Here is a 24,418-nt window from a genome sequence, read left to right on the forward strand (position 1 = left end):
TATCGCAGTCTTTTTCAACTTCAATCATCTTTCCTGCTAATCCTCTAAGCTTCTGTTAATCCCATACAGTATATTTTAAATTTGATGTTGTATCTCTCATCTCTTAGAAGTTCAATTTCTTTTTTTTTTTCAAATGCTATCTTTCAGTTTTCTCCATATCATGTTCATGTTTTCCTTTACATCATTGAGCGTATTTGTGAGATTGATAATAAACATTTTAAGGGCCCATTGCTGTTACTTCTGGGGCTGTTTCGGTGGTTGTTTTTTCTCGTTGTCATGGATGATATTTTCCTGCTTCTTTGAATGCCTGGCAACTTTGGTTAGATGTTCAACATTGGGAATTTTACACTTGAGTGCAGGAATTTTTTGCATTCTATTCAGCAGTGCTGGGTTTCCTTCTGGGATTCAGTTACGTTCTCTGAGTCAGTCTGGTTCTCTGAGGTGTGTTTAAAGCTCTGCAGCGGCGGATCAAGAACAGCCTTTACTCTAAGAGTAATCACCCCTATTGCTGAACTATGACCCTTCTGAACACTCTCCCTGATGCCTATGGTGTTAGGTCTCCCATTCTGTGGAATTTTCCACATCCCCAGCCTCTTTGGGAGCTCCCACAAGTGTTTGGCTTACTGTTTCTGGGTGGTTCTTGTTCCCAGCCTCACGGAGTCTTTACCCCACATATGCATAGACAGAACTCAGCCAAAGACTCACAGGGGTCCCTGTGGAGATCTGCAGAGTGCTTCCTCTGTGGAATCGCCTCTTTTCAGGACTCCACCCTGCAAGTTCCTGGCACTCTGGTTTCCTTGGCACACCACTATCCTTCTTTTGACTTGGCTTCATTCGGGTAACCCATGTCTGTGCTGCAGGCTGAAAGCTGCCTCGATGCAGTAGGCTGGGGCAACTGGAAGGCTCAACTCTCTCGTTTCCTGTCTTTCAAAGTTCAAGGACTGGTGCTGGCCCTTGTGCAAGACCTGAAGATAATTATTTCATATATTTTGTACAATTTTCTATTTGTTTATGGAAAGAAGGCAACTCCTGTAGAGGCTGATCATTCATAGAAGCAGAAGTCTAACTTATTTTTTTGTTCCTGTATAGTATTCCACGTGTATGTCCTCCTTCTCCCTTTCTCTTATTCTTTCTTTTTTCTTTGTCTGTGCTGTGCAGCTTCCCTAACCAGGGATGAAACATGGGCCCCAGCAGTGAAAGTGCCACTCCTAACCACTGCCACGGAGTTCCCTCATCTTTATCTCAGTAATAGATATATCAGGCAAGATCGAGTCAGGAGATAGAAACCACAATAATTTGGACAGAGAAAATTCAACAAAAAGAATTAGTAACTAGGAACAGGAGATTAATGGAAGAGGTTGAAAGCTGTACATATCATAGGACTAGCATATATAGACAGCAGTCATCACCACTAGAACTGAGGCAAAGAATCCAAGGTAGGAATAAACTGGAAAGAGTGCCTTCCCCTCTAGGGCAGAGATCCAAAACTTGTTGGAGAAGTGATGGTCAGGGTCAGCTGGATGGTAGGGAAAATCCAATGAGCTGCTGCAGGCTGGAGCTGGTACATAGGGAACCACTCATTGAGATGCTGGTGGAGTTTGCTGGAAGTCTCTGGTGGCGGGAGGCGGTGGGGGGATGGTTTGTCAGGTTTACTGATCTTCACTGAGAATCTACCTTCTGGGGATATGCCAGTAGAATGGACTAGAAAGCCATCTCACTGTGGGGGCGGGGGCGGCGCATAGAACTGATTGACTATCACAGGTACCACTGAAACTCAGTGAGGAGGAGTTTACAGAGGACCACTGAAGCTGCACACAGTGAGCACCACCACCCCACTCGTACCCCTGGCAGCCACACAGTAGGACCAAAATAGCACACTGGAGGGAGGAAGTCTCTTCCTCCTTAGTATCACCCTAGGCCCTCTATCGACAGAACTTAATATCAAGCCCACTAGCAGGGGAAAATGCTTAAAAGGTTCAGTTCCAGTACAGCAGAGCAAGCAATGAATGGTGGGCTTGGAACTGAAAGGTAATAAGCAAGCAATAGGCAAAATATGCATTTAGACTTCTTTTTTCCCCCAACTTTTTACCACCATAAACATTATTGTGATTGCGAAAAACAAAATTTCTTAGACAAATTTCTCTTGAGTATTATGTTTTTTTACTTCACCGGAGAAGGCAAAGTGATCCTCAAAGAGTTATGCTGGTTCAGATAGAGCATGAGAGGTTATATAAAATCTTTATAAAAAAAGAACCAGTTTAAAAAAGAAAGATTACAGTTTCATTTCACGAGGTCAAAGGACATTTGTGGCAGGACTGCCTGAGATGCAGCATATGCTGTTGGTCAGCGATCAACACCACAATCTTCACACATCTAAGAAGTAAATGATACTGTCCTCTGGTGAACAAAATTTCTAAATTTTTATGAGGTCCAATTTGTCTATTTTTTTCTTTTGTTGCCTATGTCCTTCATGTCATATCCAAGAAATCACTGCAAATCTAATCTTAGGAAGTTTTTTTCCTATATTTTCTCCTAGGAGTTATATTGTTTTAAGTCTTAACATTTAGGTCTTTGATCCATTTTAAGTTAATATTTGTATATGGTATTGCATAAGGATCTAACTTCATTTTTGCATATGGATAGTCAGATTTCCCAATGCCATTTGCTGAAATGACTATTCTTTTCCCATTGAATGGTCTTGACACTTTTGTCAAAAATAATTGACTATAAATGTGAGGGTCTGTTTCTGGACTCTCTACTCCATTGGTGGCATACTTCAGTAAAAATTATAAAGGCAGAAAGCAGAATGGTGGTTATCAGGGGTTGGAGGGAGGGAAGAATGGGAAGTTATTATTTAATGGGTATGGCCTTTGTTTCATAAGAAGATTTATGGGGACAGATGGTAGTGATGGCTATAAAACATTATGGATGTATTTATTACCACTGAACTGCATACTTAAAATGGTTAAGATAGTAAATTGTACATTACGTGTATTTTACAATTAAAAAAAAGTTTTTTAAGAAGTAAATGATAAGGATACATTTGTCTGATAGTCAGAATACCAAGGTTTTATCCCTAAATAATGTGTCTGGTAGGACCCATAATTGTGAAAGCAGAATATAAACAGAGATCAGAAGCAGAGTACAAATAAAAAATATTATAATTTTAAACAAGTCATTCTTGTGATTTTTTTCAAGCTATAAACAAAGGTGCAGAATATACACATTACCCATCTCTTAGCCTGGGGGCTTTTTTTCCCCTTTTAATATAATGAACATCTTTGTACAAACATCCTGGGTACTTTTATTTCTGTAAGACAAATTCCCCAAAGTGAGGTTAAAACTAGTACATATTTAATTTCGTAATCTTTTCTCCCTCCAAACACTGTCAGTGATATGTCTCTTATTCAACAGGATCTCAGAAACAAGGACATAGATAATAAATAGTTCACTAAACCCCAGTTTGCTCATCAGTAAAAGAGATAATAATTGATAATAATTATTCCAATAATATTATCAACAACAATAATATTATTATCAATAATAATTGATACAAATCCCATCTAGGTGAATTCATGCAACAGAGCACATAAAACTCTGAGCAATGTATCCTCCATGTGGGAAATGATAGCATGCGTGCACGCACAAACAGGCATAGTGTCCTAGTGCCTGTGATCAATCCACAGTGATTAAACCGGAAGAGAATTTCTGGTTTGAATGGAAGGCCTCTTTCATAAAAGGTTTTCATAAAAGACTGAAGAAACTTGCTTAGGCCTTTCTTCTACCTAGATCGCTTTTCCTTGATTAATGGATTTGTGACGGGATCTGTAAGACCTCAGAATCCCTGGAAGTTTCACAGTTCCTGAGGTGTGATAGGTCTGGGTGATGTGCTCTTAAGAGGCCTCATCCTTCAACTTTCTCACCTCCTACCTGTCTCCTGGCTTCCACTCCCCGCCTCCTCTCTTCACAGTGAAGCAGTCAGACTTCTTTTACAACTCAGGTCATGTCACTCCTCTGTTCAAAACCCTGCAGTGGCATCCTCTTTTTCTCAGAGCAAAAGTTTAAGGAAGAAAAAAGCAGCCCCTGACATCTGAGAACTGGACTGACCCAGATAGGCCTCAGTGTTGCTAGAAGATGACCTGGACTCACAGCCAAGCTTCTGTTATCTCTTGTTGGATATAAACAATCTCTCCGAACACTGGCATCAGACAGCACAGACCATGATAAGATGAGACAAAACAAGTCCTTATCATAACTTCATCTAAGCAGAGACAAAAACAAGGTTACTGTGCAACCCAGGAAATAGCAAACATCCTCTTCTCTCTGCTGATGTGACTACTGCTGCTTTACCAATTACAGCCTTAACCCTGCTCCCATTTGGCCATCTGAGAGATAATATTTATTGAGATATCCAATCTCAGAATTGTCCCTGGCTTCTGAAAACACCCAATCCAAAGTATAGCTTTGATTCCATAAGTCCTCTCCCAAATTACCCAGAGCCCAAATCCTGAAATAGGTTCTTTCCACGCTCTTACTCAGTCGTCCTGGCAGTTTTCCACAGTACGTGCTCCCTTACCACAAGGAGGGATCAACCCTACTTGAGTGTGGGTGTGTTCCTGATGGTCTCTTGCGGGAGGGCACTAACAAGCCAGAGTCACAATTATCCACAAAATCCCTTTAGTGGGTCTCAGACTTTATCATGCATTAGAATCACGCAGGCTTGTAAAGACTGCTTTACAGCAGAAACTAACTCCAATCAAAAACAAAAAGCAACAAAAGACCGCTTGACCCAATCCCCAGGGTTTCCTATTTAAGTCTGGGGTGGGGCCTTAGAATGCACATTTCTGTAAAGATCCAAGTGATACCGAGGAAATCTGGGGACCATACTGGAAGAATCATTGCCCCTAAACCATCTGTGGCTCCCCCGTGTTTCTTTGAATTGCCTACTTCTGCTTCCTCACCTCTTCATTTGGCTCCAGCCACACTGGCCTCCCTGCAGTTTCCCCAAGCACACACCTGTCTAAAGGCCCTGGATGTCCTCTAACACGGAATGCTTAGTCTGTCAGGGAGACCTACCCTTACCTTCTTACCCTGCCTTTAAAAAATTTATTCCTCACGACATGTAATCACTTCTAACATATGGTCTCATTTACTTAGTATATTTATTGTTTTGCTCTTACTAATAAAAGAATGACATCCTGAGGACTGCCAATACTTTTGTCTACTTTGTTTACTTCTCTATCGTCAGATCTAGAAAAATACTGTAGGGGAGCAAAATTTGCCACCCTAAAACGTGTCCCTTTGGTAGGAGGATTAATTGACGATGATTACTTTTAAAGCCCAAGAGACTCAGGAAGAATCTTTGACCTTCCCCTACTCCCTGGTGGCTCAGACGGTAAAGCATCTGCCTGCAATTCGAGAGACCGGGGTTTGATTCCTGGGTTGGGAAGATCCCCTGGAGAAAGAAATGGCAACCCACTCCAGCACTCTTGCCTGGAAAATCCCATGGACGGAAGAGCCTGATAGGCTACAGTTCATGGGGTCACAAAGAGTCGGACACGACTTCACTTTTACTTTTACCTGCCTCAAAGGTTTTAGATAGAGGGTCTGTTCCCCAGGTAAGCTATCACCCGCAAGGAATATGAGCTAGGCGTGGGAGTAACTCAGCAGAGCCTAGAACTCAGAGTCTCCTAGGCTCTACAAGGCTCAGCAAATATTTGTTTATCCAACATTTACTTTTCATCTCCATGTAAACTATCTCCCCTTTGAGGTTTCAAACCACAACCCCCATCGTGGTTACTCACAGTTCTCCTGGGTCTCTCCCAGGTATACGTGTTATTAATTTCAGTCTGATTTTCTCCTGTTTTTCTGTCTGGTGTCAGTTTACTTTTTAGACCAGCGAGAAGTTACAAAAATAGAGGAAAATTTCTTCCTCCCCAACAATATCTAGCAAATAGCCCATGTTCAACAAAAGTTTGTTGAATAAATAAGTGCTCCTTCCAACCTTTCATCATCATCTACTAATAGAGTCACAGTATTCCTACCTTTGGCTCTTCTCATAAATACAATCACCCTCCTGCCCACACAACCTCTTTAGAGTTACAATAGCAAGCTCTGGAGACCTGCTCAAACCAGGGCTGCAAAGCTGCTAAGTAAGTAACTCATTCAAGCAGACCAAACAAGGCCAGCAAATTGCATCTCTTCGTCTTACTGCTCCAGATGACCTTATCCGCGAATCTCCTACTTTTGTCTTCAAAATCTTTTTGTCACTTGACTTTTTCCTCTTTCTGCCGCCAGCGTGGTTATGCTCTGCCCTGCCCCGTCCTGCAAAGCCAACCCCTTCCCCCCACGTTGCACAACCCTCACTCAGCTGTCTTACCTCCCAGTTTTAACAAGGTTCTAGACCTGTTCGGTTTTACTGTCTAGCCCCCCCTCCCCCCCACCGAGGATTTGCTTTTGAACTTCCATTACCTCTTCCTTTCCAAATGCAACTACAACTCGGGGGTCTTGATCTTTCTCGATACTCAGCCGAATTTAACACATCCTTCTCGAAACTCTCTCCCCAGAACAGCGCCAATGTCTTCTACCTCCTTTACTGGCTCTCCTAGGGTCCTTCCTATTCCTTTCTTCACAGATGTCCCCGAGTTTCCTTCCAGCAAGCCGGGTCATGGTTCCGTGGGCGCTCACGGTTCTCAGCCGATCGGTCATCAGACCGCGGGCGGAGCCGAGCTGAGCCCCGGGCGTTGGACGCGGGCGGACTTTCGAGCCCGGGAAGGGGCGGGGTCTAGGACCGCTCGGGAAGTTTGGTCCGCGGCAGCCTCCGTCCAGGGAAAGTGCGGAAGGAGATCCTGGGGCTGGGGTCGCGGTACCGGCCTCGCGGTCCTGGCTGGAGATGGAGTTCGACAGCGAGGCTCTCAGGCGACTCCTTGGCAAGGTGCGGGCAGCCGGCCGGGCAGGGTCTGGGGCGCCGGGGTCCCGGGGCGTCCGCCCGTGGCCAGCCTACTTCCTCGGGGCGTTTACCGGCTTTTCTCGGGGCTCGGAGCCAGGGTGGGCTGGCCTGAAGCCGGCTGCGGGGAATGGGTGCCGTGCGGCCGCGGCTCCGGCTCCCCCCGCAGTTCCGAGATCCCCCCAACCTGCGCCCGTTCTTACACCTTCTCACGCCACCAGCTTCTCTCTCTGTCTCAGCTTCCAGCACTCACCTATCCCTTTAACCACGCCTTTCTCTCTGCAGAAATGGCCTACCCTCACCCACACCTCTCTGTTTTTGACTTGCAGTGTTCATTCTTTGGGATTCAGATGTTACTCCCTAGGAGATAGGATCACTCCCTCCTCTCTCCTTGCTTTCGGATGTATCGATGTTCACACCGTGGAGTAATTATTTCTATACAGACCTTACTCTTTGAAGGTGAACTTCATGGCGGCACAGACAGCGCTGTATTTATTCCCTCATCTAGCCCTGTGTCTGACAACGACGGGGGTGCTAAGTAACTGCGGTAAATGAAAGACTGGTGTAGATTTGGGGATGAAAACAGGGTTGGAACGCCCAGAAGAGGTCCTCTTAAGGTTGAAAGGTTGACTGGGAGGGCTGACCCAGAAGTCTGACCTGCAATTCTAGGGTGTGACTAAGGTCAGTTTCCATGTTACACCAGGCTGTTAGTCCAGGCTGTCTGATTCCCCACCAGTGTACAGTCTTGAGGCATACTTTTCCACCAGTTTCTTAGTTCAGTGATTCATAACGCTTTGTAAGACTTATCTGTGCGGAAAGCATACATTTGTGACGTTTTTGTTGGGTTCGTGTCTTTTTGATTGAAATTGTTTATATGCCTAATTTGGATGATTTTATCTATTGTGACAGATGTGTAGGTCTTGTAGGAAAAGAAATATCATCGTACCTAGGGTTACAGGCTTTCTGGCTCCTCTTCAGAGAATATTAAATTAAAAGAACCGCTCTATCAAGTTTTTCAATGAGGGGAACATGATGTGTCCAGGGGGAAGAATTGCTGAAGTTGAGACGAGAAAAAAACACTTAATAATTTTGAGGGGACTGGAATGCAGGAAAAAGATAAAAGAGAGACAGTGATTTTCTCAGGGGTTGAAGCAGAATAGTTGAGGAAGATTTTTATAAGTGCATAGGATAGAGTCTGGCACACTGGTGCTTAATAAATGTCTGTTGGATATGTAAATTAAGGAAACCAGTTAGAAACAAGTCAGTCTAGCAGATATTTCCAAAGTTCCTTAGTCCTTGAAGTAGGCAAATAATATAACAACTTAATATTTAGAAATAATTTTAGTGCTGCAAATTTTGTGAATAGTACATTAAAAGCAAGCAACTGTATGGAGAATGTGAAAAATCTTGAAAACAAAGGAAACCTTAAAAATATTCCCGCCTAGATAAATATTCCAACTTCATGGCTATGAAGATATCTGCTTTCTCCAGATTGACCTATAGAGTCAATGCAGTTCCAATCAAAATTCTAACAGGGTATTTGGGGAATTTTTCAAATTGATTCTAAAATTCATTTGGAAGGACAAAAGGCCAAGAATAATCTTGACATTCGTACAGAAGAATAGGTGTGGGGCTTGCTCTACCAAATATCAAGACTAGTAATTGAGACTTAGTGTGGTATTGGTATAGGATAGCATGATTAACCAGGGGAACAGACTAGAGGGCTTAGAATCATGTTCACATATGTTTTGAAAATGCTCTATAAAACAGAAGAGGCATTGCAGGAAACTACAGAAAGGAGAATACAGGGACAAATGATTATCCATGTTGGAGAAAATGAAATTGGACCTTACTAACTAGAAATTCCCCATGGATTAAAGATTTAAATGTAAGAGATGAGCTTTAAAAACATACAGAGGTAAATGGAGGGAAGAATCTTCATGAACTCAGAGTATGCAAACATTTTTTAAACAAGATGTAAAATACTCAAAGAAGAGACTGATAAATTTGACTGCATTCAAACTAAGAACTTTTATGTGTAAAAAGAGTGTGAAGAGGCAAAATACAAGCTTGGTGAATAATATTGTAATGCATAATTGCGAAAGTATTGGTATCCAGATTATATAAATTAGCCTACATATCAGTATTAAAACCAATACAAAATTGGACAAGAGGCATAAATAGTCATTTTTTGAAAAATAAAAGAAGACGACAGAGAAATGAGTGTTTTTCCAATCCATTAGTAACCATGGAAAAGCAAATTGAGACATGGTAAAACACCATTTTCTCTCACTACGTGGGTGACTTAGTTGCTCAGTCATGTCTGACTCTTTGCAAACCCATGGACTGTAGCCCACCAGATTCCTCTGTCCGTGGAATTTTCCCAGCGAGAATACTAGAGTGGGTTGCCATTTTCTCTTCCAGGGGATATTCCTGTCAGGCTTGCACTGTCAGGCTAATTCTTTACCACTGTGTCACCTGGGAATCCCCACTGTTGGTGGTTAAATGGTTATTTAATAATTTGGGCTTTTTAAAATTAATTTGATTATGTCTATTTTATGTCCTTCTACATCTAAGTAGATACTGTAGATGATTCATAATATATGAAGCAAGAGACATTTGCAGAATTATTCATAATTCAAAATTAGAAACAACCCAGATGTTCATTGATGGAAAAGATAGTTTGTTCTATATTCATTCACACAATGGAAAACACTACTCTGCAGCAGTGAAAATGAATGAAATATTACAACATGCAGCAGTAGGAGTGAATCTTAGAAACACTATGTTCAGGAAAAAAATTGGAGATTATATACAAAATTATATTTTAATTAAACCAAAAAGCAGCTAAGCAATAGAGAGTGGTATTTAAGGATGCACACAAATGATAAAAACTATGGAGGAGGAAAGGCAAAGGAATATGACTACAATTTAAGGTAGGCAGTTGAATGGTTGAGAGAAGAAAAACCCAGACAGATGTAATGGGATTGGAAAGGTCTGTGCTGTCCAGTAGTATGGTAGCCACTCACCACATGTGGCTTTTTACTGCCGGGGTCCAGCCCCGGTGGATCCAGGGTAATTCGAAGGGGAGACGGAGTAGGTGTCCTAGGAAAAAACTTACTTAATTACGGATATCAAGAGAGATTAGAAAAGAATAGTGTAGTAGGAAAATTAGTGGAGAAAAAGAGGCTGAATAACTTGGTTTACGTGGAATAGCATCCACACTCCAGATGGGAATTCAGCCAGAAGGGGAAAGAAAGAATGACATGGGGGAATCAGTCTTTCCAGAAACTGATCTGATTTATTTTCAGGTTTGCTTATATACTTTTTGTTATACATAGGGATGAATACAGAGTCACGTGGAGTCAGCAGACCTGACCTTTGTCAAAATCAGGTGCTTCATGTAAAATTATACAAAGATCTTAGGGGTTTTACATCATCTTCTGGCCATGAGGCCTGCTGATGTTTTATGGCCCTTTCTGATAATGGTCAGTCAACCAGAAAACTTATTTTTTCTAGGGGTGATTTTTTCTTAAACCAGGCGCCACCCTCCAAATAAAGTTGCATTCCTATAGGGTGAGGGTGTAGTGAGTTACAATCAAGAAAGGGAATTTACTTAGCCTAAGGTTTAACATGATTAATCTTAAAGGTTAATACTTATTTCTCCTATATGCTAGTTATATTCATTATAAGGGCAGGGAATATGGAGATTTAGCAGCAAATATTGGCTCAACAAATGAAAACCCCTTCACCAATATAATTTCTAATCAACCCACTAATACTATACTAATAATTTTGTAACTTCTCAAAAGAATCTGTATATAGAAAGTTTAAAGCATCTCGTGCCTCTCATGTTGGGAGGCTGTAAACAATCACATGTGGCTGGATGAACCTGCTCAGGCAGGCTAGAGAACCTTCAGAGGAGTTTGTAAGTTGAAACACTCTTGTCACGCCCAGGAATTTTTATTAACTGGAGCTGCAAGTTAACTCCTTCTCCGAGAGAGGTGGTGGGGGAACAGGCCCCCTTAAAGTCAGAGGTATAGGTGAGGGCATAAAACAGTGAAGTAGGTAGACTCTGGTTTTGGGGATAGATACTCGGGAACAGGGGGTTTCCTGAGGCTCGATCCCGCCTTTGCATATGCCGAAGCCTCCTTCCTCATGACCTTTGCCATGGGCAGAGTTCCTCACGCTGGCTCCCGGCATCTTACATTCATCAAAATTAGATAAAATTAAAAATTGAGTTTCTCAAGTCACACCAGCCACAAGTGTCGGTAGCCACATGTGGCTACTGTATTCAACAGCACACACAATGATCTTTTCCATTATGGCAGAAACTTTTGCTGGACAGCACTGGAGGGTAGGTTGGTTTATAAGTGTTTATTTTTCAAAATGTGTATATATGTACATATATGTTTTTTTTTGTGTGTGTGTGTATATATATATATATATTCTTTAGTATATATTAAATACTAGGTTTGGAAAGATTTTCTGGTTCCCTAATTTCTATTTCTACCTTCCCTGGCTGAGTTACCTTGAACAGGTAACTTAACCTAGATTTGCTCACTCATAAAATAATAGGGTTGGACTTAATTTGTAAGATTCCTTAATGGTTAATTTGTTAAAAAAAAAAAAAAGAAGTGATGCCATAAAATACTCCTCAGTGCCCAACATTTGAGCAGTGTCATACAGGAGTACTCTGATGTTCATAAATATCAGTCTACTAAATACGCACACTGCAGTGGAGCAGATTAAGATTGAATTTTAGTAACTTCTCAATTTTGCAGTCGTATCCATTTTTTAAATGTACAGTTTTATTTATCTGTTTATTTCTGGCTGTGCTGGGTCTTCGCTACCACACAGGCTTTTCTCTAGTTGCGGTGAGCAGGGCTGTTCTCTAGTTTCAGTGCACGGGCCTCTTATTGAGGTGGCTTCTCTTGCTGTGGAGCATGGCTCGAGGGCGCATGGGCTTCGGCAGTTGCAGCACGTGGGTTCAGTAGTGGCTCCCAGGCTCTGGAGTGTAGGCTCAACAGTGTGGCACGTGGGCTTAGCTGTTTGTGGCATGTGGAAACCTCGAGGATCAGGGATCGGACCCATGTCTCCTGCATTGGCAGGCAGATTCTTTACCACTGAGCCACCAGGGAAACCCCAGTCATAATGATTTGTATGACAGTATAATGGTTTTAGGATTTCATGGGCCAGTTTTCCTCTTTAGTTTGCTGCTTGCACCCTTTAAGCAAATAGCATTGTCTGAGGTGTATCTTCAGAGAATGTTACACAGACTTCTCTTAGGTGGTATAGGAATAGTAATGGATTATATGTTAATAGTCGTGGATTATATTTACTATTACACTAGGAAGATACTCTATTTCATATAGACTAAAAGTGACATGACTTTTTCTTTTTGGCCATGCTGCAAGGCATGCAGGATCTTAGTTTTCCAACAGGGGATTGAACCTGGGCCCATGGCAGTGAGAATATGGAGTCCTAACCACTGGACCTCTAGGGATTTTTCCGTAATATATATATTTTTAACAGATAAAATAGATCTTTTTCATCAAGAATGAAAATCACCTATTTGACTAGTAGTGATATTTGGGTTTTCAAGCCCTAACAAAGAGTGCTTTTGCCCTTTTTCAACAGACTTTCATATTACTTTGCAATTAGATCAATTCTAGTATATATCCCTATGCAGCCATTAATTATTATATTCTCAGAGGATGTTAAGAATGTAGAAAACAGCATAGAATATCAACTAGAAAACAAAAGAGAAATGATATGATGCATAATAAATGTGTAATCCAAGTGCAGTTTTTTGTACGTTTGTTTAGTGTTTAGAGTTGGGATGATTTCATTCACTTTTGATTTCACTGAGTCAGGAACACTGAATCTGGGATTCATGTTTACCCTGCTGTAGGGAATACTGGTCGACCCTTTATTTTAGTGATCTTAGTGATTGCTGCTCCTGTGGATCATAATTGCTTTCTGTGTCCACTCTACTTGTATGACTCTTGTCTCTTTGCTGGCTGCCATCCAGTTAGCCTACATTTATTGAAGGCATGCCCTGTGCAGATTGCTGTGGGGAAATACAAAGATGAGTAAGAGTTTTCTGTTTTCAAGTTGTTAATAAATGATATGCTTTTTCTTCTGCCAAAATTTTTCCCCCAAACAAAATGACCTTCTCCTAAAATGACCTTCCTCCTTCCCTCTATGTTCCTATACCTTTCTAGGCTCTAACATGAATTGTAGACAGCTCTTTTCAGAGGCCTCTCTGTAATTTAGATATGCTGTTGATTCATCATTTCCTGTCTGCACTTACTGTTGTACACACATTTCATTTAATACCTCACTTTTACAAATGTTAATCATGAGATTTTCATACTTTCCTGCTGAAGTTGCCAGGTGGTAGAGCTATATCTCTTGCACATGAGAAATTGATCTTGTACATGAAAAAAAAGATTCAGAGAGAGGAAACAGGATCTGTTAGAAGTTATTCTTGATTTTCTCCTAGTCACCTCCAGCCCTAGGCACTCACTCATCTACTTTTTGTTTCTATGGATTTTCCTATTTTTGTACTTTATATGCAAGTCATTTAATATGTGGCTTTTTGTCTGTTTTCTTTCACTTAGTATAATGTTTTCATGATTTATCCATGTATATATCAGTTCTTTATTCATTTTTATGGGTGAATTCCACTTGATGGATATATCATACTGGACATTTGGATTGTTTTCCTTATTGACTGTTATCAATAATGCTGCTGTGAACAATTGTGTGCAAGTTTCTGTGTGGACATGTTTTCATTTTTCTGGGGTGTATGCCTCAGAGTGGAATTGCTAGGTCATACGGTAACTCTAACAGGCTTCGCTAGTGGCTCAGGGGTAATGAATCCACCTGCCATTGCAGCAGATGTGGGTTCGGTCCCTGTGTTGGAAAGATCCCCGAGAGAAGGAAATGGCAGCCCACTCCAGTATGCTGGCCTGGGACATCCCACGGACAAAGGAGCCTGGTGGGCTACAGTCCATAGGGTGGCAAAGAGTCAGACACGACTTAGCAACTAAGCAACAACAGTGGTAACTCTTTAATCTTCTGAAGAACTGCCAGACTCTTCCACAGCAGCTGCACCATTTTACCACCAGCGGTGGTGTGTGTAGACGGTTCTGATTTCTCCTCATCCTCTCCCACATTTGTTATTGTCTGTCTTATTGTAGCCTGTCTTTTGATTATAGTATGACTCTTTTGATTTTTTTGTTCTTTTTTAAGATTGTTTTGGCTGTGTTCTTTGAATTTCCATATGAATTTTAAGATCGCCATGTGAATTTTTGCAAATGAGCAAAAAAAAAGTCAGCTGGGATTTTAATGTGGATTGCTGATCATTGAATCTGTTGGGGACTATTGCCATCTTAACAATATGAAGTTTTCTAATGTAGCAACAAGGGATGTCTTTCTATTTACTTAGACCCACTTTAATTTCTTTCAACAATGTTTTGTAGTTTTTAGAGTCTGTTTTGCATCTTGTTAAATGTATTCGTAAATATTTTATTCTTTTTTATTGTTTTCTCAATTTCATTTTCAGAATGGTAATAGACTGTTAACATACTTTTCTTTTTTTTTTTTTCATTTAATCCCCACCACAAATCTAAGAGGTGGAGTGTAGGAGTCTTCTTCTCTTTGCCAATGAGAAAAGATCAAGGAAGTTAAATGATTTTACCCACAGGGCAACCAAGGTGGTGTTTCTGAGACTACATCTGGATGAATGAGGAGGCAGTTCTCTCAGCCTGACTGCAAACCCTTGCATGCTTTCTGTTCTTTCTTTGAAACCTAGTTGTAGTGCCAGGAAGGGAAATTCAAGGTATCTCAAGTGAATGAGGTATTCAGGTATAAGAGGTGGATCTTTAACCATGATGTCAGGAGTGTAATTTCATATAGATATTAAAGGCCCAGGCACTGGGTTTGAGCTGTGGTTTCACTTGCTATCTAACTCAGCAAGTTATTTTGATTCTCTAGCTTTCATTTTCTATAAAGTCGAGCAGTTATAAGCCCTACCTACTTCACAGGGTTGTTATTAATGAGATTAAATCAAATACCATTCATGATTGTAAAATTCAGAGCCCAGGGCCTAGCCCATAGTAAGTGTTCAGTTAAATGTTAATTTGTAATTGTTCCATTGCCTATAGTTTTATTCTTATTCTGTGTTCATTTTTCTCTTTTCAGTACAAGTTCAGGGATTTAACTGTGGAAGAACTGAAGAACGTAAACATGTTTTTCCCACATTTCAGATATTCCATGGATACCTATGGTAAGAATCATTTACTCTAGATTTTGCTGCATTATTAAACTATTAATTATTTGTTCTTAGAGAGCTATAACTGTGTTATAATTTCTCATTTCTCTCTTTTATCCCCTGATTCTGAACTACACTTTATGACCTGTGGTTTTTAAGGAAACTTGAAGTTAATAAAATTTGTACTGTATTAGTTTCCTATTGCTGCTGTAACAAATTAGCACACAGTAAGTGTCTTGAAACAAATTTACTATCTTACGGTTCTGTAAGTTAGAAGCCCAGCATAAGTCTCTGTAGGTTGGAAATGTTGGTAGGTCTTAGTTCCTTTCTGGAGGCTCTGGGAGATTTAAAAAAAAAAAAAAAAAGGCAAAAAAGACTACCTTTTTTAGTTTCTAATGGCCACCCATATTCTTTGGCTCAGAGTCACCTTCCTCCATCTTTAAAGCTAGCAATTTGCATCTCTCTGGCCATCCTTCACAAATCTCCACAGAAAGGGTTTTCTGCTTAAAAAATTTTTTTAAATCTGTTTAATTTGGCTGTGTGGGTCTTCATTGCTGCGCACCAGCCTCCTCTACTTGCGGCCAGCAGGGGCTACTTTCTGGTTGCGGTGCTTGGGCTTTTCTGCGTGGCGGCTTCTCTTGCTGGGAGTGCGGGCTCTGGAGTTGTCAGGCTTCGGTAGCTGTGGCATGTGGGCTTAGCTGCCCTGCGTCATGTGGGGTCTTCCCAGACCAGGGACTGAGCTGGTGTCCCCTGTGTTGCAAGGCAGATTCTTACCCTCTGGACTTGCAGGGCAACCCAGGTTCTCTGCTTTTAAGAACCAGTTGTGGGGCTTCCCTGGTGGCTCATTGGTAAAGAATCTGCCTGCCAATGCAGGGAGCATGGTTTCATGCACCAAACTATTGAGCCTGTGCTCTGAAGCCTGGGAGCTGCAACTACTTGGCCCATGTGCTGCAGCTACTGAAGCCCACAGGCCTTAGAGCCCGTGCTCCGCAAGAAGAGAAACCACTGCAATGAGAAGCCCCCGCACTGCCCCTAGAGAGCAGCCCCCACTGGCCACAACTGGAGAAAACCCTGTGCAGCAATGAAGATCCAGCACAGTGAAAAATAAGTAAATAATAAAAAAGAAAGAACTAAATGTGATTAGCTTGCTGCTGCTGCTGCTAAGTCACTTCAGTCATGTCCGACTCTGTGCGACCTCATAGATGGCAACCCACCAGGCTCCCCCGTCCCTGGGATTCTCCAGGCAATAACACTGGAGTCGGTTGCCATTTCCTTCTCCAATGCATGAAAGTGAAAAGTGAAAGTGAAGTCGCTCAGTTGTGTCCAACTCTTCATGACCCCATGGACTGCAGCCCACCAGGCTCCGCTGTCCATGGGATTTTCCAGGCAAGAGCACTGGAGTGGGGTGCCAATGCCTTCTCCAGTGATTAGCTTAGGCCCACTCTAATCTTACAGGATAATTTCCTCAGGGAAATTGTCAGGGTCCTTAACTTAATTGCATCTAAAAAAAGTTTCTTTGCCAAGCAAGGTAATATAAATATATGTGTTCCAAGGATTAGAGTTTTGGACATCTTCAGAGGCCATTATTTTGCCTATCACATATATAGTTGATAATAAATTAATGACATTTTAGTTATCTTTTTAGCTTAATATAGAGAGTCTGGTTACCTGAGAAAGATTTTACTTCTTCATCTTTCAAAATTTCTGACCCCAGCTCTCACTTGGAAATACATTTTATATCATGATCCCATGTATACATAACTAAAATATGATGTACACTCTGGCATTTTCTATTCCCTCCCTTTTAAAAACAAATGATGATTAAGACTGACTAAATTGATTTCAGGACTTATGAATTAGTCAAAGCACAGAGTTTTGAAAACTTTATTCTATATATTTTGTATTTGAATTAGCTTGAGTTAAGAAAATACATCTAATTCAGCTCATATATTAGAAAATTTGGGGTGTTAATTGAACTATTTCTTAGGAATAGCTAATTTTTGTTTTGTTTTTAATTTATTTATTTTTAATTGAAGGAAAATTGCTTTACAGTATGGTGTTGGTTTCTTTCTTTTTTTAAATTTTTATTTATTTATTTAATGAATATATTTGGCTGTACCATGTCTTAGTTGTGGTGTATGAGGACTTAGCAGCAGCAGCAGCAGCATGGGTTCTTAATTCCCTGACCAGAGATTGAACCCAGGAACCCTGCATTGGGAGCATGGAGTCTTAAGCCAATGGGCCACCAAGGAAGTCCCTGGTGTTGGTTTCTACCAAACGTCAACATGAATCAACCATAGGTTTACCCATGCCCCCTCCCACTTGAACATCCCTCCAACCTCCCTTCCCATCCCACCCCTCTAGGTTGTTGCCAGCCCAGTTTGAGTTCCCAGAGTCATACAGCAAATTCCCTTTGGCTGCTATTTTACATATCAATTCAGTTCAGTCGCTTAGTCCCATCCAACTCTTTGCGACCCCATGGACTGCAGCACGTCAGGCCTTCCTGTCCATCACCAACTCCTGGAATTTACTCAGACTTATGTCCATTGAGTCAGTGATGTCATCTAACCATCTCATTCTTTGTCGTCCCCTTCTTCTCCTGCCTTCAATCTTTCCCAACATAAGGGTCTTTTCAAATGAGTCAGTTCTTCGCATCAGGTGGCCCAAAGTATTGGATTCTCAGCTTCGTCAGTTCTTCCAATGAACACCCAGGACTGATCTCCTTTAGGATGGACTAGTTGGATCTCTTTGCACTCCAAGGGACTCTCAAGAGTCTTCTCCAACACCACAGTTCAAAAGCATCAATTCTTCGGCACTCAGCTTTCTTTATAACTCTCACGTCCATACTTGACTACTGGAAAAACCATAGCCTTGACCCGACAGACCTTTGTTGGCAAAGTGATGTCTTTGCTTTTTAATATGCTGTCTAGGTTGGTCATAGCTTTCCTTCCAAGGAGTAATTTAATTTCATGGCGGTGGTCACCATCTGCAGTGATTTTGGAGTCCCAAAAATAAAGTCTGACACTGTTTCCACTGTTTCCCTATCTATTTGCCATGAAGTGATGGGACTGGATGCCATAATCTTAGTTTTCTGAATGTTGAGCTTTAAGCCAACTTTTTCACTCTCCTCTTTCACTTTCATCAAGAAGCTGTTTAGTTCTTTTTCACTTTCTGCCGTAAGGGTGGTGTCATCTGCATATCTGAGGTTCTTGATATTTCTCCCGGCAATTTTGATTCCAGCTTGTGCTTCTTCCAGCCCAGCGTTTCTCATGATGTACTCTGCATAGAAGTTAAATAAGCAGGGTGACAATATACAGCCTTGATGTACTCCTTTTCCTATTTGGAACCAGTCTGTTGTTCCATGTCCAGTTCTAACTGTTACTTCCTGACCTGCATACAGGTTTCTCAAGAGGCAGATCAGGTAGTCTGGTATTCCCATCTCTTTCAGAATTGTCCACAGTTGATTGTGATCCACACAGTCAAAGGCTTTGGCATAGTCAGTAAAGCAGAAATAGATGTTTTTCTGGAACTCATTTGCTTTTTCCATGATCCAGCAGATGTTGGCAATTTGATCTCTGATTCCTCTGCCTTTTCTAAAACCACCTTGACCATCTGGAAGTTCATGGTTCACGTATTGCTGAAGCCTGGCTTGGAGAATTTTGAGCATTACTTTACTAGTGTGTGAAATGAGTGCAATTGTGCGGTAGTTTGAGCATTCTTTGGCCTTGCATTTCTTTGGGATTGGAATGAAAACTGACCTTTTCCGGTCCTATGGCCACTGCTGAGTTTTCCAAATTTGCTGGCATATTGAGTGCAGCGCTTTCACAGCATCATCTTTTAGGATTTGAAACAGCTCAACTGGAATTCCATCACCTCCACTAGCTTTCCATTGCTGCTCTGCAGATAAGTTCATCAGTACTATCTTTCTAGATTCCATATATGTGTATGAGTATAGGAGAATTGTTTTTCTGACTTACTTTACCTGTATAATAGATTCTAGGTTCATCTACCTCATTAGAATTGACTCAGATGTGTTCCTTTTTATGGCTGAGTAAATATCCCATTGTATATGTACCATTGTATATGTACCATAGCTTCTTTGTCCATTCATCTGTCGATGGACATCTAAGTTGCTCCCGTGTCCTAGCTATTGTAAGTAGAGCTGCAGTGAACGTTAGGGTGCATGTGTTGTTTAAGTTTTTTTTCCTCAGGTATATGCCTAGTAGTGGGATTGCTGGGTCATATGGTGGCTTTATTCCTAGTTTTTTAAGGAATCTCCATACCACCTCCTATAGTGGCTGTATCAATTTGCATTCCCACCAACAGTGCCAGAGGGTTCCCTTTTATCCACACCCTCTCCAGCATTTATTGTTTGTAAATTTTTTTCACAGTGGCCAAAGAATAGCTAATTTTATGTGTGGAAGAAATGATTAGATTCTGGCCCATCTTTTTCTTGCCTTTCTTGAATAACACCCTGGCATCTGGTACATAAATGCCAGGGATGAGGGATTTAACAGCTACTATTTGTTGAACACCAAATATGTTTCCAAATGTTTTATCTGTATTATTTTACAACCAGAACTGTGAGGTGAGTATTATCATCTTCAGTTTTCAGAGAGTTTAAATAACTTGCTTAAGATTACACAGCTAGTTAAGCATGGAGTTAGGGCTTGTGCTCATGTTCCTCTTGCCCTCTGCTTAAATAATACATGTTCTTTTACAGTGTCTTCCTTCATCTTACAGATTTAAAGCTTTGTTGTACCAGTTAATTCTTTATCTCTTTTCTCTCATCTAGAGAAGTGAACTATGGTGCCATTAAACCCTCAAGCTATAGGATTAATATTGCCACTGTACATTTTGTTACTGAAGACAGTGTTGGTCATGTGTTATAATCATTTCTCTTTTGGGTTTTTGAATAATTTGCTTGGACAATGGCTGTAGTTTCTGTACCACATTTCCAGATTGTTCTGTGTCCCTGAGAAACAATCTCTGTTCTACTCCTCTGTCCACTTTAGTTTTTCCCTGAGAGTGACCCCTTCACCCGTTGTTATTTTTCACCCATATAGTTCAAGGTAAATATGTGTACTTATGTACACTCTTAGCCTTGAGTTTTCTGTTAGCCTAGCTTTTCCTCTTCTCCCTTTCTGATAAGTCTTCAAATCTATTTAGACTTTTTTCTTACACTGCCCAAGTAGCATAGTTAGCTACTGAGGTCTTAAAAGGACCTTGTTCTAAGGCAGTTTGACAGTTTGAAACCACATGTAGTGTTTTCTGTATCCAGGTCAGAAAATAGGGCATTAGCTGTCTGTCAGTGTGTTCCAATTATTGATGGATAAGTTGAAACTTCAGGAATGTGAAGACTGAAAAAAGGTTGAGAATAATGGAGTTTGAGAAGTCAAAGATTATTAGTAATCTTTCTGGAAGGTCACTTTCAAAAATAAAACCTTTTTTTCTGATTATAAAATTTATAATCTGATATCTGAAAGTGATTATTAACTGATGTTAATAAACGCGGGCTGCTCACTGTGGTGGCTTCTCTTGTTGCAGAGCACAGGCAGGCTTCAGCACTTGCAGCACTCGAACTTGGTAGTTGCGGCTCGAGGGTTCTAGCGCACACGCTCTGTAGTTGTGGTACACAAGCTTAGTTGCAGTGCGCCACATGGTATCTTCCTGGACCAGGGATCGAACCCGTGTCCTCTGCATTGGCAGGTGGATTCTTAGCTACTGAGCCACCAGGGAAGTTCAGAAAGGAGTTTTATTCAAGCCAAGCTGAGGATCATAGCTTAGGAGACAGCCTCTCATAAAGTTCTGAAGGGCTAGTCTGAAGAAGCATGGTTTTCAGCACAGTTTTATATGTCAGAACAAAGAGCATCAAACGTGACAGGGGTTCATTCCTTCAGGGTTTCAAATAAAACATTCATGAGCGTACACAGTGAGTCAACATGGCCTTGACACCTGTGAAGGGAACTTGATCATTGAAGGAGTACCAGCATTGATGTTTTAGGGCAGAGAGGCATTTATCTTTGTCTTCAAAACAAACATTCTTTGCTTCTGGACAGTGTATCCTTTTCTTTCATTGTTAAAACAAATTTAACATGATGTATGTTTAAGGGGCCACAAAACTGGCTATTCTAGTTAGCATAAAGCTTAAGTTAAATAATGTATGAGCCAGGATGACTTCCTCATATCTCAGTATGTAAAAGTTTCTTCTATCACTTCTAAGTAGGAAAGCAGGCCAAGAACTTGGGATTTAATATCAAAGTTCTATGTTCTTTCAGCTACCTGCTCTGCTTTCCAAGAGAACATCATTTAGTACTTTGCCCATGTCAATGTATTTACTGGTTTGTAGATTATGGTATTTACAAATTGTGTGTTTCTGTTTGTGTGTATGTACATGCATGCCCATTAATAATACAGTTCTTCCTACTTCTGATTGCACTTTTGGGGACTTTTTTTTTCTTCTAGTTTTCAAAGATAGTACCCAGAAAGACCTACTGAATTTCACTGGTACTATTCCTGTGATATATCAGGGTAAGTATGGAAGTTGAGAAAATGTGGGAATTTTGTAAAAGAGCAATTTAATTAGAACTTGTATTCGTTTAGTTCCATAACATTCTCAAAGTACCTGTTAAAGAACATTTTAAAAAGCTGGTTGATTTTTAATTAAGTAATTGTTTATTTTTAATTAATTAATTTTTTTTGGCCACACCACGTGGCTTGTGGGATCTTCATTCACCTGCTGCTGCTGCTGCTGCTGCTAGGTCGCTTCAGTCATGTCCGACTCTGTGCGACCCCATAGACGGTAGCCCACCAGGCTTCCCCGTCCATGGGATTCTCCAGGCAAGAACACTGGAGTGGGTTGACCAGGAATCAAATCCTGGCCCCCAGCAATGGAAGCTTGGCGTCCTAACCACTGGACTGGCAGGGAATTCCCTCACTTAAAATGTAAGTGATCTATACTGAATCTTACTGGATATAGCAGAATGCTGTCCCAGAGAAGGAAGGCCTAGGTGTTAATATCAACAAATTCAGTTCAGTTCAGTGGATATTTATTTATTGAATGTCAGCTGTCTGCCCACTACCCTGCTAGGTTTTGAGGTACACAAGTGATCCGGACAGACATAAGCCTGTGCTTGTGGAGTTTACTCTGCTTTCCAAAGCAAACTGCAGGGGTTCCACCTTTTTTTCCCACTGCATGTTTTGCTCCCCTTCCTTTTCCTCTGTATGATGTAGCATTATCCCTATGCTATAGGTGAAACTGAATCCTGGTCCCGTGGTTTATCTGAGCCCACAGAGCTGGTTATCAGACTGGAACTTAGAACTCCAATAGGAAATTTCTAAAACACAGAGCCCATTAAAACTCAAAAAAAGCAACATATTTTCAGATGACCAGACAGGTTAAAATAGTTAAGTATTGCCCCAAAAAGAAACAAAAAATCACTAACTAAACACTAACTAAATGACTATTAAATCATAGTTCTTAGCAACCCCTGTGATTTCAAGGGTAGTTGCATATCGACAGAGGAGCTTATGGATTTAAATGAATCATTGCTTGTTAAATCATGTAGGGAGGTAACAAGAGGCCATAAAAGTTATCTTAAAATGTCACTTGTTGGCCCTCTGCATCTTCCTGGAGCTGTAGAGTCATTGATTCTGATGCTAGTAGTAATTCCAAGGTAGTAATGCAATACGTTTTCATTTTGTAGTACACCCTTTTTTTCCCTTTTGTTTTTGACTAGAGTTATATCAACTCCTTGTGATGCACACTAGTTATTTCTAAGCTGATAGGAGGAGGTCAGAGTCTATTATCTTTCTTGTCTGTAAGGTGGGCCAGTGGTAGAGCTTAACTCTAGAATTTTGAGGATTAAATGTGCTGCCCTTAAGTAAAGCTCTTGGCTTTTACAGTTGCTGGCACGTAGTAAGTGCCCAGTTAAATGTTGCCCGTTTATTTCTTTGCCTTTGTTGCTCTGTTCTGGTTACTAGTTTTGTTAATGTAATAGTACATACTGGGCTTCCCTGGTAGCTCAGTGGTCAAGAATCCACCTGCCAGTGCAGGAGACACGGGTTTGATGGCTCATCAGGGAAGATCCCACATGCTGAGGACAGCTAAGCCCATGCCCTTCAACTGTTGAGCCTGTGCCGTAGAGCCTAGGAACTACTGAGCCCATGTGCCACAACTGTTGAAGACCAAGCGCCTTAGAGCCCGTGCTCTAGGAGAAGCCACCTCAGTGAGAAGCCCGTGCACTGCAACCGCTCACAGCAATTGGAGAAAAGCTGTGCAGCAAGCCAAAAGTAAATAAATAAAAAATTTAAAAACAGAGGCCAAGTCTTATCAAAATAAAATATAATTCTAAAAAATACACGTTCATGCTAAAAAAATTCAAACAGTTGAGAAAAGATGAGGTTAAGCTTATATCTAACCTCCCATTACCCAGTCCTAATCTGCAGGTGAATCTTCTCTTGATATTTCCTAATATATACCTGCAGAAATTTTTTGGATTATTTCTTATCCCTCCGGATTGTGTCAAGGTGGTGATACACTTTTTCTTCATTCACCCATTCTTTAGAGATGTGTATCAAACCCATCTGAACTTTTTATATAGCTAGCTCAAATTATTTTCTTATGATATAATTACTTTAAATCCAAGGACTTTACCAGGAGTTCTGAATCTTGGGTAATGAATTACTGAAAGTAAATGGGCAGGCTAGGAGGCAGGGCATTTGCTGACAAAAAGGAATGAAAAAGAAGGAAGAAGGGCGGAGAGAATACCAGCAGTGAAATCTTACAAGTTCATTTCAGTCACTAAGACATGTCCGGCTCTGCGACCCCATGGACTGCAGCACGCCAGGCCTCACTGTCCATCACCAACTCCCAGAGTTTACTCAAACTCGTGTTCATTGAGTTGGTGATGCCATCCAGCCATCTCATCCCCTGTCGTCGCCTTCTCCTCCTGCCTTCAATCTTTCCCAGCATCAGGATCTTTTCAAATGAGTCAGCTCTTTGCATCAGGTGGCCAAAGTATTGGAGGTTCAGCTTCAGCATCAGTCCTTCCAGTGAATATTCAGGACTGATTTCTTTTAGGATGGACTGATTGGATCTCCTTGCAGACCAAGGGACTCTCAAGAATTTTATCCAACAACACAGTTCAAAAGCATCAATTCTTCAGTGCTCAGCTTTCTTTATAGTACAA

At 41.0% G+C, this 24,418-nt stretch overlaps 2 protein-coding genes across 8 annotated transcripts in view; one reads left to right on the forward strand and one right to left on the reverse strand.

Moving 5' to 3' along the window:
- MISFA (mitochondrial sheath formation associated) overlaps nt 1-6,731 on the reverse strand; it is a 14,354-nt gene extending 7,623 nt beyond the window's left edge. For 2 of the 3 annotated variants that reach the window (XR_001023408.5, XM_060403989.1), the window contains exon 1: nt 6,472-6,731. The gene's annotated coding sequence lies outside the window, so the exon portion shown is untranslated. The remainder of the gene's footprint in view (nt 1-6,471) is intronic. The other variant, XR_009597823.1, reaches the window with a different exon arrangement.
- A 79-nt stretch (nt 6,732-6,810) lies between these two features.
- UEVLD (UEV and lactate/malate dehyrogenase domains) overlaps nt 6,811-24,418 on the forward strand; it is a 58,102-nt gene continuing 40,494 nt past the window's right edge. For 3 of the 5 annotated variants that reach the window (XM_004019458.4, XM_027960056.2, XM_060403988.1), the window contains exons 1-3: nt 6,811-6,934; nt 15,158-15,242; nt 21,693-21,758. In XM_004019458.4, the coding sequence (XP_004019507.3) occupies nt 6,893-6,934; nt 15,158-15,242; nt 21,693-21,758 (193 nt within the window). In that variant the 5' untranslated portion in view covers nt 6,811-6,892. Of the gene's footprint in view, nt 6,935-15,155; nt 15,243-21,691; nt 21,759-24,418 lie in introns of those variants that run through there. The other 2 variants (XM_060403986.1, XM_060403987.1) reach the window with 2 other exon arrangements.

Source organism: Ovis aries, chromosome 21 (assembly GCF_016772045.2).
Source record: "Ovis aries strain OAR_USU_Benz2616 breed Rambouillet chromosome 21, ARS-UI_Ramb_v3.0, whole genome shotgun sequence".
In the NCBI taxonomy this organism is placed as follows: domain Eukaryota; kingdom Metazoa; phylum Chordata; class Mammalia; order Artiodactyla; family Bovidae; genus Ovis; species Ovis aries.